The sequence below is a fragment of the Pyxicephalus adspersus genome, chromosome 7 (assembly GCF_032062135.1).
Source record: "Pyxicephalus adspersus chromosome 7, UCB_Pads_2.0, whole genome shotgun sequence".
NCBI lineage: Eukaryota > Metazoa > Chordata > Amphibia > Anura > Pyxicephalidae > Pyxicephalus > Pyxicephalus adspersus.
This window is the reverse complement of record NC_092864.1, coordinates 44,494,081-44,508,706: the sequence shown is the minus strand read 5'-3', so window position 1 is coordinate 44,508,706 and position 14,626 is coordinate 44,494,081. Positions and strand designations below refer to the sequence as shown.

Genomic DNA, 14,626 nt, shown 5'->3' with positions numbered 1-14,626 from the left:
TGATATGCACAACATAGTTAGGCCAGGTTGGAATTGCTCCTGTACAGAGAACTACAGGAGGCCAGTATTATCTAGGCATGGTCAAATAGTGGTATTGGATATTTGGGAACACTTCTGCTTTAAGATGTAATGGCATGTTTTAGGTCAAGTCATAGGGGAGGGGAGGTGTTTGGGCGTGCTTTACAGTTCAACTTAAGGGTTGTTTTATTTGTTTTTGTCCTAGTTTTTGGAAATGAAACCATCAAGAACTACCGCTCTGTTCTCTTGATCTTGAAGGCTAACATTCCACTTTTGGGTGGAATAACCCTGGAGTATATACAATAGCAGAAAGCTGAGATCATTTGCATGTTATCACTTCTTTGTGCTATCATGAATTTCAAATAGCTTTATTTTTGATAGAGAAGACAAATAAATGCAGTTAGTTGATTTTTGGTTACTCGCTAGTACCACAAAAAATGCCATATTCATATAGAGCCTTTCCAATGCAAACAGTCTAAAGTACATGTAAACCCAAACTAATAATGCTTAGTACTGCAAAAATTTTTTTTTTACTTTTTTATTAAAGAAACTATTTGCTCTCATTTTTCATTATTTCAATGCATATCAGCAGTATTGTTGTTTTTGCGGTGATTTCTTATCCAAATGCATGTGGCTCAGAAACTAAGATGTTATTCATCATTCTTAGAGCAGGTTTTGCAATTGTGAGCATAGAAAAATGTTCCTGTACATTGTATGTCAACATGTCTTGTAGTCTTCACTGACAGAACATGTGGCAATGTGACCATGCAAAAGACTAAATTGGAAATGGGGACTGTCACCATATGAACCTTTGTGGCAAGGTAACCAAGTAGTATTTTAATGAATGATGGAAATTTAGGGCTTATACCAAAGATGGAAATTTAGGGATTATACCAAAGACATATTTTTGAGACACTTCTATGAATTCCTTGATTGGTACAGTCAACCTGCAATTGACGTCTTCTCTGCATGTGACTTGCTTCAAGTGGTTTTGCTGTGCCCTGGACTTGTATAGAGATGCAAAAGCCATGTAAGGGAACAACATTTTGTTGACATAGTCCCTTAAAAATAGTAAAACTACTTTAAACCTGTTAAAGCTTAATTTGAAGTTTTAGTGATCACATATAAATATACTTTAAGATTTGCTATATGCATGCATATTAAATCTGTTCTACAAATCCAATCTCTAATAATATTTCCTTGAATTGAATAGTTAATCCTGGGCATCAATGAGTCAATCACTGATCAGATCAGACAAAATGAAAATGTTTTGCCTCTGTTATCAAAATTCTTTCATGGATTTTGTTTCTGTTTTCCTCCTCTTACTAGAAATAATTTTATCATACCAAAGTTACACTTGACTGATTTTTACAACATTGCAAACAGAAGATCTTGATCAACCAGGGTCAAAAGTCTTGACTCATAAATTTCTTTTTTTTTTCCTTTTAAACTTTAGTCCAAATCAGATCAGTTTTCTAGAATCCCAGATGTTTAGGGGACCAAAGAAAACAATAAAACATGATTGATATCTATATATAATGTATTTACAGTGAAAATTGCATTTTGGATTATGTTTGGCTTTGTACTTTATTGATTTACCTATTGGAAGAAAAATAATGCAAAATGTAATTGTTAAAATATACAAAACCACAGAACCACAAGTCGTATATGAATTTGCATAGTGTCATTCTTTTTTTTTTTGTGATGCTATTCATGTTTCTGCATTAGGGTTTTTATGTTCCTACCACTTTGTATACCTTATAAATTGTATGTCTAAAAATAACATTGATGTAAATGAGGATGGGATGCAGAGTAAACAGTCTGATGTATGTGCTAGTGAAAAAAACAGCAACTTAATGCTGCTGATGCTGGACAGACTATATGGGTTTCTAATACCTAAGGTCTTGAATGATAGCTTCACCCCTGATGACATCAGTTGAAAAATTGTACGACTGAGATAAACGTGCTAACATCACAAGTGGATTGTGGCTTTTGCTGGATGTTTTCAGTGCGCTCTGTTTTTGATATGGTAATTTTATGTTGAGTTTTTGAAATAAAAAATTCTACACTATCATTGGGTATTCCCCTTTTTTGGAGAAACAAGTTCATCTTTTTTATCCTTGGAGTAACAGAGATCATTGAAACAGCTCATTGGGATATAAACACAGGAGATCTGGATTAAGTTGAATAGAGAAACATCGTCCAGTGTTTCAGGAGAAGGGGCTATTACTTCCTAATCATTGAAGCGCACCTTGATCGCTGCTTTGCTTGAACGGTCCACCAAGTTGGTGAGTGTATAGCCATTGCCATTTTCACTTACACGACAATAGCGGGTTTGTTAGGGCTGTCTTTGCCTGGAGTTTACCAAGGAACACTCCCAGCCAACAAAAAAAGGCAAAGCATTTAAACAAAGGATGGCCATTTCCACTAACTTGATAAAATCGTGTTAAGGAATGTCCTAATATTTAATAGGGTACTGTTCATGTTGAGTCTAAAATCTAATCTAAATGCATCATAGTGTGCAGCCACGTTAATTTTTTTTATAGTCTCAAGATACCTGGGAGGTGTGCACAGCACATTGGACAGTTTTGACAAAATCATTTTTTTTCCAATTATTATACAAATACCAAAATACTTTTAATAGTATAGTAAAGTTGCTAAATGGAACGAAGAAGAGAAATGTTAGTTAAGCTTTACACACCTTATACCATTTCCTACGCTTTTTATCCTTCTGAAAGCAACTTTTCCTGATTTCTCTGATCATACTGCAGCCTCATTCATACATATCTGAGCATAAGAGGAAGGCGGCTTAGCAGAGAGTTATGTCACTAAGATCCTGCGAGCATGGACATATGTTCATGTCATAACTGTTTCTTTTCTCATCCCAGTCAATGGAGAGGCAAAAGAAGCTTTTGATACAGCTTAGTAGGAGGTCAGATGCAGGTTAGAAGCAGAGGTGAAGGATCTGTGTGATGGAATTTAAAAACTAGCAGGTAACTAAGAAAGCCCCAGAGATTGTAATATCCGTACAATGAAAATCTTGGTGAATTTGGCTGCAATGAATCTGGCACCTGGAAGTGACAGTGTTACTAAACATGGAGATATACACACTTAAAATTCAAAAATAATATTTACTAGTACTAATCAAATTGAAGATTTTCTCACGGTTGGTAGATTGTTTAGCTTGCAATACTTGTTAGGTGTCTTTTTTAGTTTTAAATAGATATAAATATATCTGTATTTATTAGGAACATTCAAATCTGTGTTCATAAAAGTGTCTGCAGCTCCCTTCAAAGTTAAACTCTTAGGAAGCAAGTGTCAGCTTGGCAAAGCTTTACTGTAATGCACCACGTGTTGTTACTACCTAGAGAACAGAAAAGCCTTTTGAGTGTACTGAAGTTCCTTTACTGTCCAGTGAGTGGAATTAAAGAGAGGAACTAAACTATGGAGATACTCACCTGTCTCCCTTCTGTTGCAGGCGCTGCCATCTTTTCCTTTCTTCTTCTTTTCTGCATTCTCATCCTTGGCCATCTTGATAGACTGAACAAGTATATCAAGCTCCTGCAAAGGCGCCCAGGAGTTCATTTAGCCCTGGTACCCACAAGGGAAGCCAAAATTTTGACAGAAGGGTGGCAAGCAGGCATCCATAACATGGCATCCAGGTATCGAGCATTGTCAAAAAGAATGGTCAACAATGACAGCCTCCATGGACTTTTTATATTAGGTTTTCTGTTACTGCAATAGATTGCTGGCTGTGCCATATAGCAAGAGTGTGTGAATCGCAAATCTAGCTAAGCAGAGTCTCCAATCTTTTGGCACTCCAAACTCTTCACATTCACAGCTGTATTTAGCTATTTGGCCAGAGGTCCATTGTAGTTATTAGTTTGTCTTTTGCATTATTCTTTTTTATTGCCGTTTGTTCTGTAGCACCAATTTTACAATTGTGAGCTGTGTTCTTTATTTGGAGCACAGCAAAATTGAACTTTCTTTTCCCATTTTCCAGAGAAGAACACTAAAAATAACTTCAAAATAACAGGAGTGTTTCAGGAGACGCCCATTTGTAAATTTCTAAACAAAAGTTTCCCAAAATAATCAGGGTGTTGCACTGGAGTGGGTCAGCCCTGGCGAATTTGTGTGAACTTAGCTAGGCCAGCACTATCTCAGGAGGAAAAAGCTTCCTTTTAAGTCTCTCTGACATTTCCCCCTGTTGTTCGCTGGAAACAATCAGTCTTGAGTAAAAACTTTGGCGTTCCTCACGAATGTTTCTTTATTAATGTTTCTTATTTCTTTTACAGAAGCCATGCTGGCCTCACCCTAATTGCTCATATAGTCTCTGGCTATGTTTTGAAATGGTTATTTTTGTTCTCATCCACAGTTTGGGTGTCTGACATAAGCTGGTCTGGCTCCCATAGGAGGGAGGGGGTATTGAGAGCTGAGCTGTTCTAACGTCTTTAGTACTGAATGAGTTATAGATTTCTCTGAACCGGATGCCACTTTACTGTAATCACGGGTTTCCATGTGATATTGGCAAATTGAAGGAAGTCAGAGAGTTCATGTACATGTGATTGGAGGGGTTTCTTTTTGTCTAGCTGCTGTTTCTGGACTTTATTCTTGCATATTAGTTCAGTATCAAAGACTATGCAATCCTTTCCCGCATTCTTTTGCATTCCTGGATTACACTTAAATGTATATCCAGGAAAAATGTTTGTAAGTTGTTTGGAGGTACATAAAGTTTTGATAGTTGAATCAAAATTTGGTACACTTAAATGAAAAATTGCAACGATTACCATTACCTTCTGGATTAAAAAATTCCATCTCAATATGGCTGGTGAGCATTTGTTACCATCATTGAATTGTTCCCCCCTTTATAAGCACTTTATTCTGGCCGTATCCCTGCACATGTGTCATATCCACGGGCTGATGACCTTTGCACATCCAGTATTTATGTGCAGGATGATGTTAAAGTCAATGTGGGGATGAATCCTCACACTTACCCAGTAATGGATCAGTCTCCAAGGACAATATGGTGAATGTGTGGGATATTCCTGCAATTTCCTTACTGATAATATGAAGAAGGGGGAGGTTTCCTATGGCATCCAGAGCATTACCTGTTTCCCTCTCTGGTGTGCACTCTTAATAAAGTTCTAACATTGTAACTTAGTATTATTTAAATCTATATTTATAATGGAGAACCAAAATCGCACACCACAGGTCATCTAAATGGAAAAGATGGAATGCTTGGAGATTGGAGGATAGCCAGTGACTTTAGCAGGTCACTTGACCGGGCTTTTTTTTTTTGTACTTTAATAATGTAAAGCAGGAATATGGAAGCGGTGCAGCCATACCATTATTTGGATAGACCATATCACTGTAAGTCCTAAAAATAAAACGACTGTAGTTGTGCCCAGACTTCTCTTTGTAATCCTTGCTCGAAGAAATAATTTTGTAGAACAACCAAATATACTTGTATATCTGTTATCACATAATATTCCAGCAATAATACTACTGTATATTTTTTTTTCATTAGCTTCTGGCATAACAATTTTGGCTGTAGTTCTACATTTTTTAATTCAAGGTATACCTGTGCTATACATATTGGGCCTAATTGGTGAAGTGGCCTAGTGGCCAAAAAAGTTTGCCGACCTCTGCCTTAGAGGATCACCATCCTTCATCTGGGATGACCATTATCTAGCGTGTACATATTTTATGACTTGCATGCACTTTCTTTAATTGATCTCCAAGTGGAAGGGCGTGCTTCACTAATCACATGATCCGTCCAGTTTCAGCATCTCTTACAGTACGCTAGATTCTCCTCAATCATAGAACTCTGATTGCATTGCTTGTGAACAAATTCTGAAAACGCTGGCAAAGTTAGCAAACTTATAATAAATGAAACAAAAATGTACTGTGCATTAAATGTGACTTTGGAATTCTCAAAATAATTCAGCCAAGTAAGCAGATAATACCTAATTTATTTTGAAAATCTTTTGTCTTCTGAAACTTTTGCATATTTATCAACAAATCTCATAAAAAGGCTTTTACATAAACCAGTAATGGAAATGTTGTAATTGATGTATTGTTTGTTGCTCTTCACCCTTTCATGCATGGCTTGTGGTTTGAATTAATAGTGATTTGTGCTGTTTTATTAAGCTGTACACACACTGAATGCTTGGTGAGACATTATACATTTAAACCAATACACAAGGGAAACCCTTGCACACTGAAGCCCTTTCTTTCAGTAGAATTCAGAGTTTGTACAACACTATGACATGTGACACTCTGAAGCCGGGACAAAACGATGCTCTGTTTACATTCTGAAGTCATAAAGTAATTGGGATTTCAGCAAAACAGAACATGTTTTTATTCTTGGTCACTTCACAATGCATAGCGGGAGCAGCTTAAACATCTGGGCAGCTAACCTGCCAGACTGACATATGTTTTAAATCTTCATCTAAATTTTCATTTTTAAAAAATACATTTTTTAAAGCAAACTTTTGCCAGTGTTCACAAAAAGCTGCCAAACATGAACTATTTAGAGTATGAATAACTTACAGGTGCATAATCAGTGAGCAAAACTCTTTCAAGATGAATTTTTCCAACAATGGATGTCGCCATCTTCACCTTTGCACAATGTAGATAAGGTAAAGCCAGTCATATCACAGACATTAGATATCGCTTCTGGTTTATATGAGAACACTGACCCCTATACTTTGTTCCAAATTTCTAATGCTCACCCTCTTAGTATGTTTCATTTTCTTATTGTCTTTTTATTATGACCCTGTATTGTGAACCAACTTTTCAGTAAGCACCCAAAAACAGCTGGGTGGTAGGTGGAAATTGCTGGATGGTGCGCCCAGCTAAAAGGGTTTGGGGAGAACACTGATGTAAAGATGTTTAGATAACACCGTTTAGGATCTTCAGGGAGATCCAGAATCCAGGTGGATTAGATGAAAGTGTGTCATTTACCAAAATAAACATTTTGGGCAGCAGTTAAAGCCCAACTACATCTAAAATCAAAGAAAGCAAAATCTAATAGCAATCATGTGGACACATGAATACAATATATAGAGGAAAAGTGGTGGACAGAATATTTATTTTATGGGTCAAAGGTGATTGCAATGGTAAAATGAATCAGATGTGTCCATGTGACAACCAAAGTAGTAAGAACAATAAATGCCAGATTGTATTTCTCAGTATTGATGTGTTTGAGTGGGAACTTTGTGTGTTAACACAAGAAAATTAAAAATGCTCTAGAGAGTCTTGTAGGACAGAATATAGTGGGATTTTTTAAATGTGTAAAGTTCAGTTCCAAAGGTAATACTTATAAATTACACTGATTAGAATGATTGGTTCAATAATTTTCCTTAACAAAGCAATGTATGCATCCATAGAGAGTGCGCTTACTACAATGGCAAGACAAATGGTAATAGGTGGAGATGAAGGCTTTGCTGCAGAAGAAAAGTCAAATTGTGTTATATTGGTAACAGATCTGCTTTGTTGTCATTGGTTGAACACCTAAGGTGTGTTTTATACACCTGTGCCTGTGATATTAAAAGGTTTAATGTTGTCACTGTTGAAACATTGTGCACAAAATGCGGCAGTATACCTATTAGGGCTGTGAGGTTTTAAATCCAGGAAATCTTTGTAGATGTTGGCATTTTAGCCTGCTAATGCACTTAGCTCAATAACTTCTTAATAAAGTAGCTTACTTTGTGGAATGCCATACTATCAAAACATCAGCAGGTTGCAATATCATATCAGACCAATACTAATAATTTCTGACCAATCGGCTCTATAAGAATGACTGCTGAACTCTTTCCTTACTGCAATTTCTCTTTCACTTTCAGGCCTCCCTGTTTTCCCCACTCACCCCACCTACACTCACTGCTTTCACATTTTTATTGCTCTATGTGTCACTGTTGGGGAAGTTTCCTTTCTATTTACTAACATAAGAGGGAATGAAGGGAATCTCCCAATGGGGCATATCCATATAAGACAGAGGACCTACATTTTCTGCACTCTATCCTAAACAAATGTTCTTGCTTGAGTTCCACATGTCCATGTCAATAGGTACAGCAAACCATACATTTAGCAAGGGTCCTTATCACCTCCCCATTCAGCCTTCTGTGTATTTGGTTTCTATTGTCTATTGAGGCTGCCTAATAAAGAAATGGATCAGTTGGAGTTTGTGGGGGACAGGATGCAAATTACCTAAAGTATAGGCGGTTTGCCTGTACAGAACTAGGATTTGGTTGTAACAGGAAGGCTATGGAGGCTGCTGCTGGTATTTACACCTATGGGTATCTGCAGGTTTACTTACCCCCTCCCTTTCATGACATTCTATTTCAGGGATAAGATAGATATACCTGTCTGTGTCTATGGCTTTGATGAAAAAATCTCTGTAAAACATTTATACTATGTAACTTTTATAACTTACATGTGTATTTTTACCATGCATAGTCCATAATGCATTACAATGCATAGGATGCACGCAGAGAAGGTGTAATGAAGAATTTCTAGTACAATTTTGTTATGTCATGGAGCTAAAATGTTAGCAGTGAGTTTTTAAATGCTGTAAGGAATTCAATAGGTTGTTCTGGAGAAGTAGATTTTTCTGCATGCATGCGTTCCTCCTCTTTTGACTCTTTCACCTTGAATGTTGAAGTTACAGATTAGAAGATAAATCATTGAAGGAACGCACAGATGAAGAGGGGAGGAATGTATTTACATGTTCCTGTTTGTTGGCAGCCACATGCTAACTTTTCAGTGAACTAGAACCTGAGTGTATGTTTAACATGCGGTTAAAGGGAACCAGTGCTTTGCCCACTTTATTGCCCCCTCCCTTTCAGGATATGCTTACCCTTCTTTCACTCCTCCAACAATTGTTTCAACTGCTAAGAGATCTATGTACGCTTCATAGGACTGTAGAAAGGATAAGCAGACATGGGCTGAGTATGGAGAACTTTTTCCCTAACAAATTTTTTACTGTAACTGGAATTTGGTAGAATGGTGTACGGGGTCCAGGTTAGTGTTCGGGATGTATCACTACAGCTTCTTAAATATTTGCTTTAAGGTGAGGTCAGGATGGTATTTCAGTAGAGAAACCAGGGTCTGTGTCTAGTATTTATAAAACATGCATTGGAGCTGGTTTCACTGGGAATTCTCTATGAAGCATTTTTTGTCTCTTGCAGAGAAGCAAGCTGATTAGGCTCAGCCGGACCAAGCTTTGTGCGTCTTTGATTGTGCACTTACAATATGACTGGATGCCTGAAACACATTTTATTTTTCTCGTGGCTTCTATAAACAGCATGATTTTTGTTCACCCAAGTGCATTTGGTACCTACCTTTTGAGTCGGATTCCTACAGAGGTCACAGCTAAACTATGGATGAAGTGCATATAAGAGCTATTTTACCTGGCTGAAGGATTTTTGTTGCTCCGTATTCAGTCCTTCCTCATCTTTATATAACTGTTCCATAGAGTGACGTCCTTTCTGACAGAGTAGAGGAACTGATCTTCTCTGCTGCAGTTTCACTTCTTCCTACCCTGTAACTGGACAGTAAAGGGAAAGCAGCAGACTGATGAGTCTTTATTATACTCCTTGCACTGTAGCATGTTTTCTTCTGCTTTTCTACAGAATGGGAAAAGTTATTACTGTGCTACAATTGTCATCGTTTTGGGTATGTTGGCCCTTGATTTGGAAACTCACAATCCTGCTTTAAATACTGATGTTATAATGATAAAACAAGAATGCTTTTAATATCTAGCAAGTATGCTTAAATCTTGTGATTAAATATTAGTCATGTATCACAAGCTTCAGCCGCCTCTTCAGCCATAGACTGATTAAATAACAAACATGTTGCAGCTATGTAGATAAAAGTCCGATGTTACCGTGGAACCAAAATTTATATTTAGGGGGGAATATACTAGGAAAATCCAAACAGAAGGGCAATGGTTGTGACAGATATATAATGGGATAGGTTGTTGTTTGTATTACCATTAGAATCTCCCTTTCTGTGCCTGTGACAACTGGCATAGGAGGAAATATAAATGAGCTTTCATATACAAAAAGATCCCCCATAAATCAATAAAAGGGTTGTCACTTGGGGAGTACTATGAAGTTGACTTTATCACCTGGTGATAAAGCCATGGGTCCAATTGGTCACTTACATAGGTTTATTTTCTCCACAAACTATTTGCTGACCACCATCAGTAGGACAAGAAATGAGTAAATATCTTCACAAAGACACAGATAAAAGATGACCTGTTCTAGCCATTCCTCACTATTCAGATAGAAACATATCTGGAATTGCTTTGTTGAAGATGAGTAGATTTTTGAAGTCCGGCAGTAAAACAATTTAGGAGCTAGCAAGAGAAAAAAGGAATCCTGACACTAAACTAATATAAAACTATTGTTTGATTTGTGGTCCTTCTATTTTAGGAATACATTATGTAGTAAATTTTACATGGGCTTGCACAGACTAGTGGATTTTTTTATACAAAGCTTCCATGAGTGCTTGATTTGGGGGTACTTGTACCTATGTTTGGAGCCAAAGCCCTCCTCTTTTGTTCCTCTTTTCCTATTTGTCCACTTTTGTGGACTGATGTAAAGACATTCTTCCTCTTTGAAAAGTCAGAATACCCAGTTAACCAGTCATGCTTGTTAAATATTTGTGATCCATGTAACTGGGAACATGACCGGGATGTCTCCCTCTCTTTTTATTGCAGAATGTATTGTGTATGGGTTGGTATCGGTAAAAACTTGTCTTTAGGAGTTTTTTTGCATAGAACAGATTTGCCAGCTGGAAATTTGTTAAGTGAAATTTAGACAAAGTGTTTATTTGTCTCTTATTTTTAGGAAAAAAGCCAAAGGCAAGGCTCCTCTTCCTCCTGGAGACACGAGGTACTCTGACAGTCTGCCATCGTTTGATTCATCTGACACCAGCCAGTATAACATGGATCAGAAGGAGAATGTCATGGACAGAGACATCATGCTGAATGTAGTTCTTCCAGGTGATAGGGTCACATCCACGACTGTGAATGGCAGGTAAGCATCTGTGTGATTTGTGGTGTATGTTTATATTGTTGTCAGGTTGTATTTATAGCAGATTGGAAAGGTGGAACCATTTATCACAGCAGATACGTTTTTTATTGCATCCTGCATGGTTTAAAATTAATGGCTTTAAAATTGCTAAAAGTTATAATTGAAACTAGTCATGCGGCTGCTATTGTTAGGCTTTCTGTGGACATGCTTTTTGCTTCATTTCTCTTGCTTGAATACTTTATCAGTAACCAAAACAAAAATGTATGCAGATAGAAAGTTATTTTTCTGACTTTCCCGTTCTCCATCTTTTGTTGGGGTTCATGGCAGTTCTAGTTCAAAGGAATGGATAGAAAATCCATGGCCATGTAAAAGCTTTGGGTACCCCATAATTTTCCTCACTCCTAGTAGCTGATCAGAATGGCTTGGGAGTGAAGAAAAGGTATGTATGGTGCTTTGTGTGGCTGGTTCTTTACCTGTCATGGTCAAAACACATGCTAGGTGTATGGGTGATCCTATTTTTTTGTTTTATACTTTCATTCAGTATATTTTTTTTATCTGCCAAATCGAAACAGCTTTTAGAATTTCAATTGCCAAGAACTGTGCAGGAAATTGGATTTTCAAAAGATTGGCATTGGCAGCTGCCATATCTGTGTCATGGCAAGGTTAATGCCCAAAAATAGTTTGCTTGTAAGTGAAAGCTCTAGGGCTGGACCTACATTTGAAAGGTTTGTTCCCACGCATCTTACATAATCAGCTTTCAACACAGAGGTGGTCACACGTATCTGATTCCTCCTTTGGGTTTTCTGTAGCCTTAAAATAGGGAGATGGGAAGCTCATTGTAAACAATCTTCATGAAATAGCAAAAGTGTGACCCCAAGAAAATAAATCAGCCACTAAGTGATATAAAATGTTGTGATTTTATTTTTCACAAGCAATGCAAACACTGAAATCTTAGCATTAGGTGAAGCTGTCCTGCTGTGGTTGCTTGAGTTGAGAAACTCTGTGTAAAGGGAAAGGCTGAGTTATAGCATTATTCATCAGTTCTGAGGACATTCATCCTTTTTTTTATGTTTTTGTTTACAGCAAACCCATGATGGACCTGCTTGTATTTCTTTGTGGGCAATACCATTTAAACCCATCAACCTACACAATAGAACTCCTCTCAGCAGATAAAAGTCAGCTCAAGTTTAAACCAAACACACCTATTGGAATGCTGGAAGTAGAAAAAGTTGTCCTGAAATCTAAAAATCTGGAGGACAAACATAAAAAACCTGGCCCAACTATGCCAGAGGTGAGTTTGTTTCCCGTGTAAAATATTTGCTTGGGAGTTTATTTATGGTTTCATTATCTTGTTATGGAGATAGAAAGTCTCATATTTCTATCATGTGTCTAACTATTTTGTGGATCTTGGTAAAATCCATATTTTACGTAGAAGAAATGAAGCTTGTCTGTCTGCTTGCTTTGCTTTAACTCTATTGGTCAGCACACGAGAATTGAAAACTATTTATCATTTTTCTAGCTGATGAAATACTCAAAATTTCAAAATGAGATTCCACCTTTCAGAAATTCTAAAATCATGGTGTATATTGAGCAAAGCTTAACGTGTAACTGGGGCCAGACTGAGGATATTTACATATTTATTTATTTTCTTGACAAGTTTCCAAATGTTTTATTCTAGCAGGGCCCTGCAAAAGATGACAGCCTGTACTCCCTCTCTAGTAGTCCACTCCTCTTACATCTACTGTGTCCAGGGATGTGACATTGGAAAGCCCGCACTCTGGAACTGTTGAATGCCAAAAGACTTTTCAGTGCTCAAGCCCTAGAATTGAAAAGCGGTAGGGGCAATGGGCACCAGAGGAGTAATTTTACATGGCCTTATATATTGTCTCTTTATATTGTAGAGACTTGCCGAATATGAATCGTAAAACCTTACATGTCATCTGAAGCTGCAGACATTAGGTAGAAGACCTTCAGGAGTTAGCACCATGTTTTCACATTTGAGATATTGATTGATCCATTGGTTGATATTACTCTACAGGGCCAAAAGAGGCCACAGAGGCCAGGGAGTTTTTTCAAATTTTTTTTGCTTGTTAAAATACATGAAAATGTGTCCACAGCCTGGGCAGAGTTCTACTTTAAAGTTTAACCACACTGTCTTTGTTGTGGAAGCAAAGTGCTTTTCTCTTGATTAGCATAGGATTCCTTGATAAGTCATGCTAATAACTTTAATTGAGCAATACACTTGCTCAAGAAGCTCAGAAGCTGCCTTTGACCTGATCTTTGTTGCTGTGCATTTCTTTGGGAACATCAAAATTTTATTGACTACTTATCATTAGAAGACAAGATCCTGGTCCTATGTCGCCAGCACAATTGACAATTTTGAGTAACGTTTAAGCTTGAACCCCCTCCCTTTTCCCTAACTGTATACCTATAATTTATATAATTATGTTTTGTTGTCCAACTTCACCTAAAGTAATTAATACTTTTATTTTTCAGCAAACTGTTCGAGTTGTCATCAACTATAAGAAAACACAGAAGACTGTGATGAGAGTCAGTCCTTTTGTTCCATTACAAGATCTCATTCCCTCTATTTGCAGTAAATGTGAATTTGATCCTGAGACTACAGTACTGTTAGATGATTACCAGTCGCAGAAACCCCTTGACATCACAAAGTCCCTTAATGACCTTGGTGTGAGGGAACTCTATGCATTGGATCAGAGCAAAGGTAAAATTGTTATACAAAGTAATCAGGGCTGTAGTTAACGAGAACAAATCTGAAGTTAACATTTAACTGATTAGGAATGTATGAAGAATTATGTGTCTGTTAATACAAAAAGAAAGCGTTAACTTAAGGATGAGTGACATAGTTCTTTGTACCACTACTACTACTACGTTGAGGAACTAGTGGTCACACTAATTTTCCTCTTATTAAAGAGACTCTGTTAATAATGTAAAATAAGTTGTAGGTTAAAGAAAACAGTATTAAAGGCTTATTGACAGCATGTTTCCTTTTGCTAAACATTTCTTAGCAAAGTGCAAGGTGTCTGAATGTCCTAGGTATTGATGCTCCATGAATTGTGCATTCCCTCGCACAGCATCCTCCTTCTTTGTACATCACAGCTATGTCCTCCTCTTGGAGTGTCAAAATAACGTCTGATCCAATCAGCTACTCCACCTCTTGCTCAACTTCCTATGTTTAACCCTTGAAAATAAAATTACTATATCCACAGCTAACAGTACATTAGTGTAGTGGTCACTGGGAAGAATACCTCTTACGTTGCTGGCCAGTGGGAAGTATGTTACCCTTACAGAATCATTGGTGTATAAGGCCCCTTTAACATGAGAGCTAACTTTTATTTATTGCATGAATAAATCCATGATATCCATGTCTATGCTATTTTAAATTTTTGCATGGTGAAATAATTTATAGATTCTTGTGTGTTTTAACAAAAAGTATTTCTGCTTTCTTTTAGCTACATCTCCTACAGAAATCAGACTGCCACCTTTACAAGGCAAGTATTTATAGTCTAAAAAATCTTCTTTTCAGTCTTGGCATAGTTCTACAG

General features: G+C 37.1%; 1 protein-coding gene across 9 annotated transcripts in view; it reads left to right on the top strand.

Moving 5' to 3' along the window:
- The window catches only part of COBLL1 (cordon-bleu WH2 repeat protein like 1), a 90,514-nt gene that overhangs the window by 51,624 nt on the left and 24,264 nt on the right, over positions 1–14,626 (top strand). For 7 of the 9 annotated variants that reach the window (XM_072418259.1, XM_072418263.1, XM_072418257.1 and 4 more), the window contains 4 exons: positions 10,875–11,063; positions 12,144–12,351; positions 13,557–13,785; positions 14,534–14,572. In XM_072418259.1, coding sequence (XP_072274360.1) covers positions 10,875–11,063; positions 12,144–12,351; positions 13,557–13,785; positions 14,534–14,572 — 665 coding nt within the window. Of the gene's footprint in view, positions 1–9,091; positions 9,697–10,693; positions 10,761–10,874; positions 11,064–12,143; positions 12,352–13,556; positions 13,786–14,533; positions 14,573–14,626 lie in introns of those variants that run through there. The other 2 variants (XM_072418264.1, XM_072418260.1) reach the window with 2 other exon arrangements.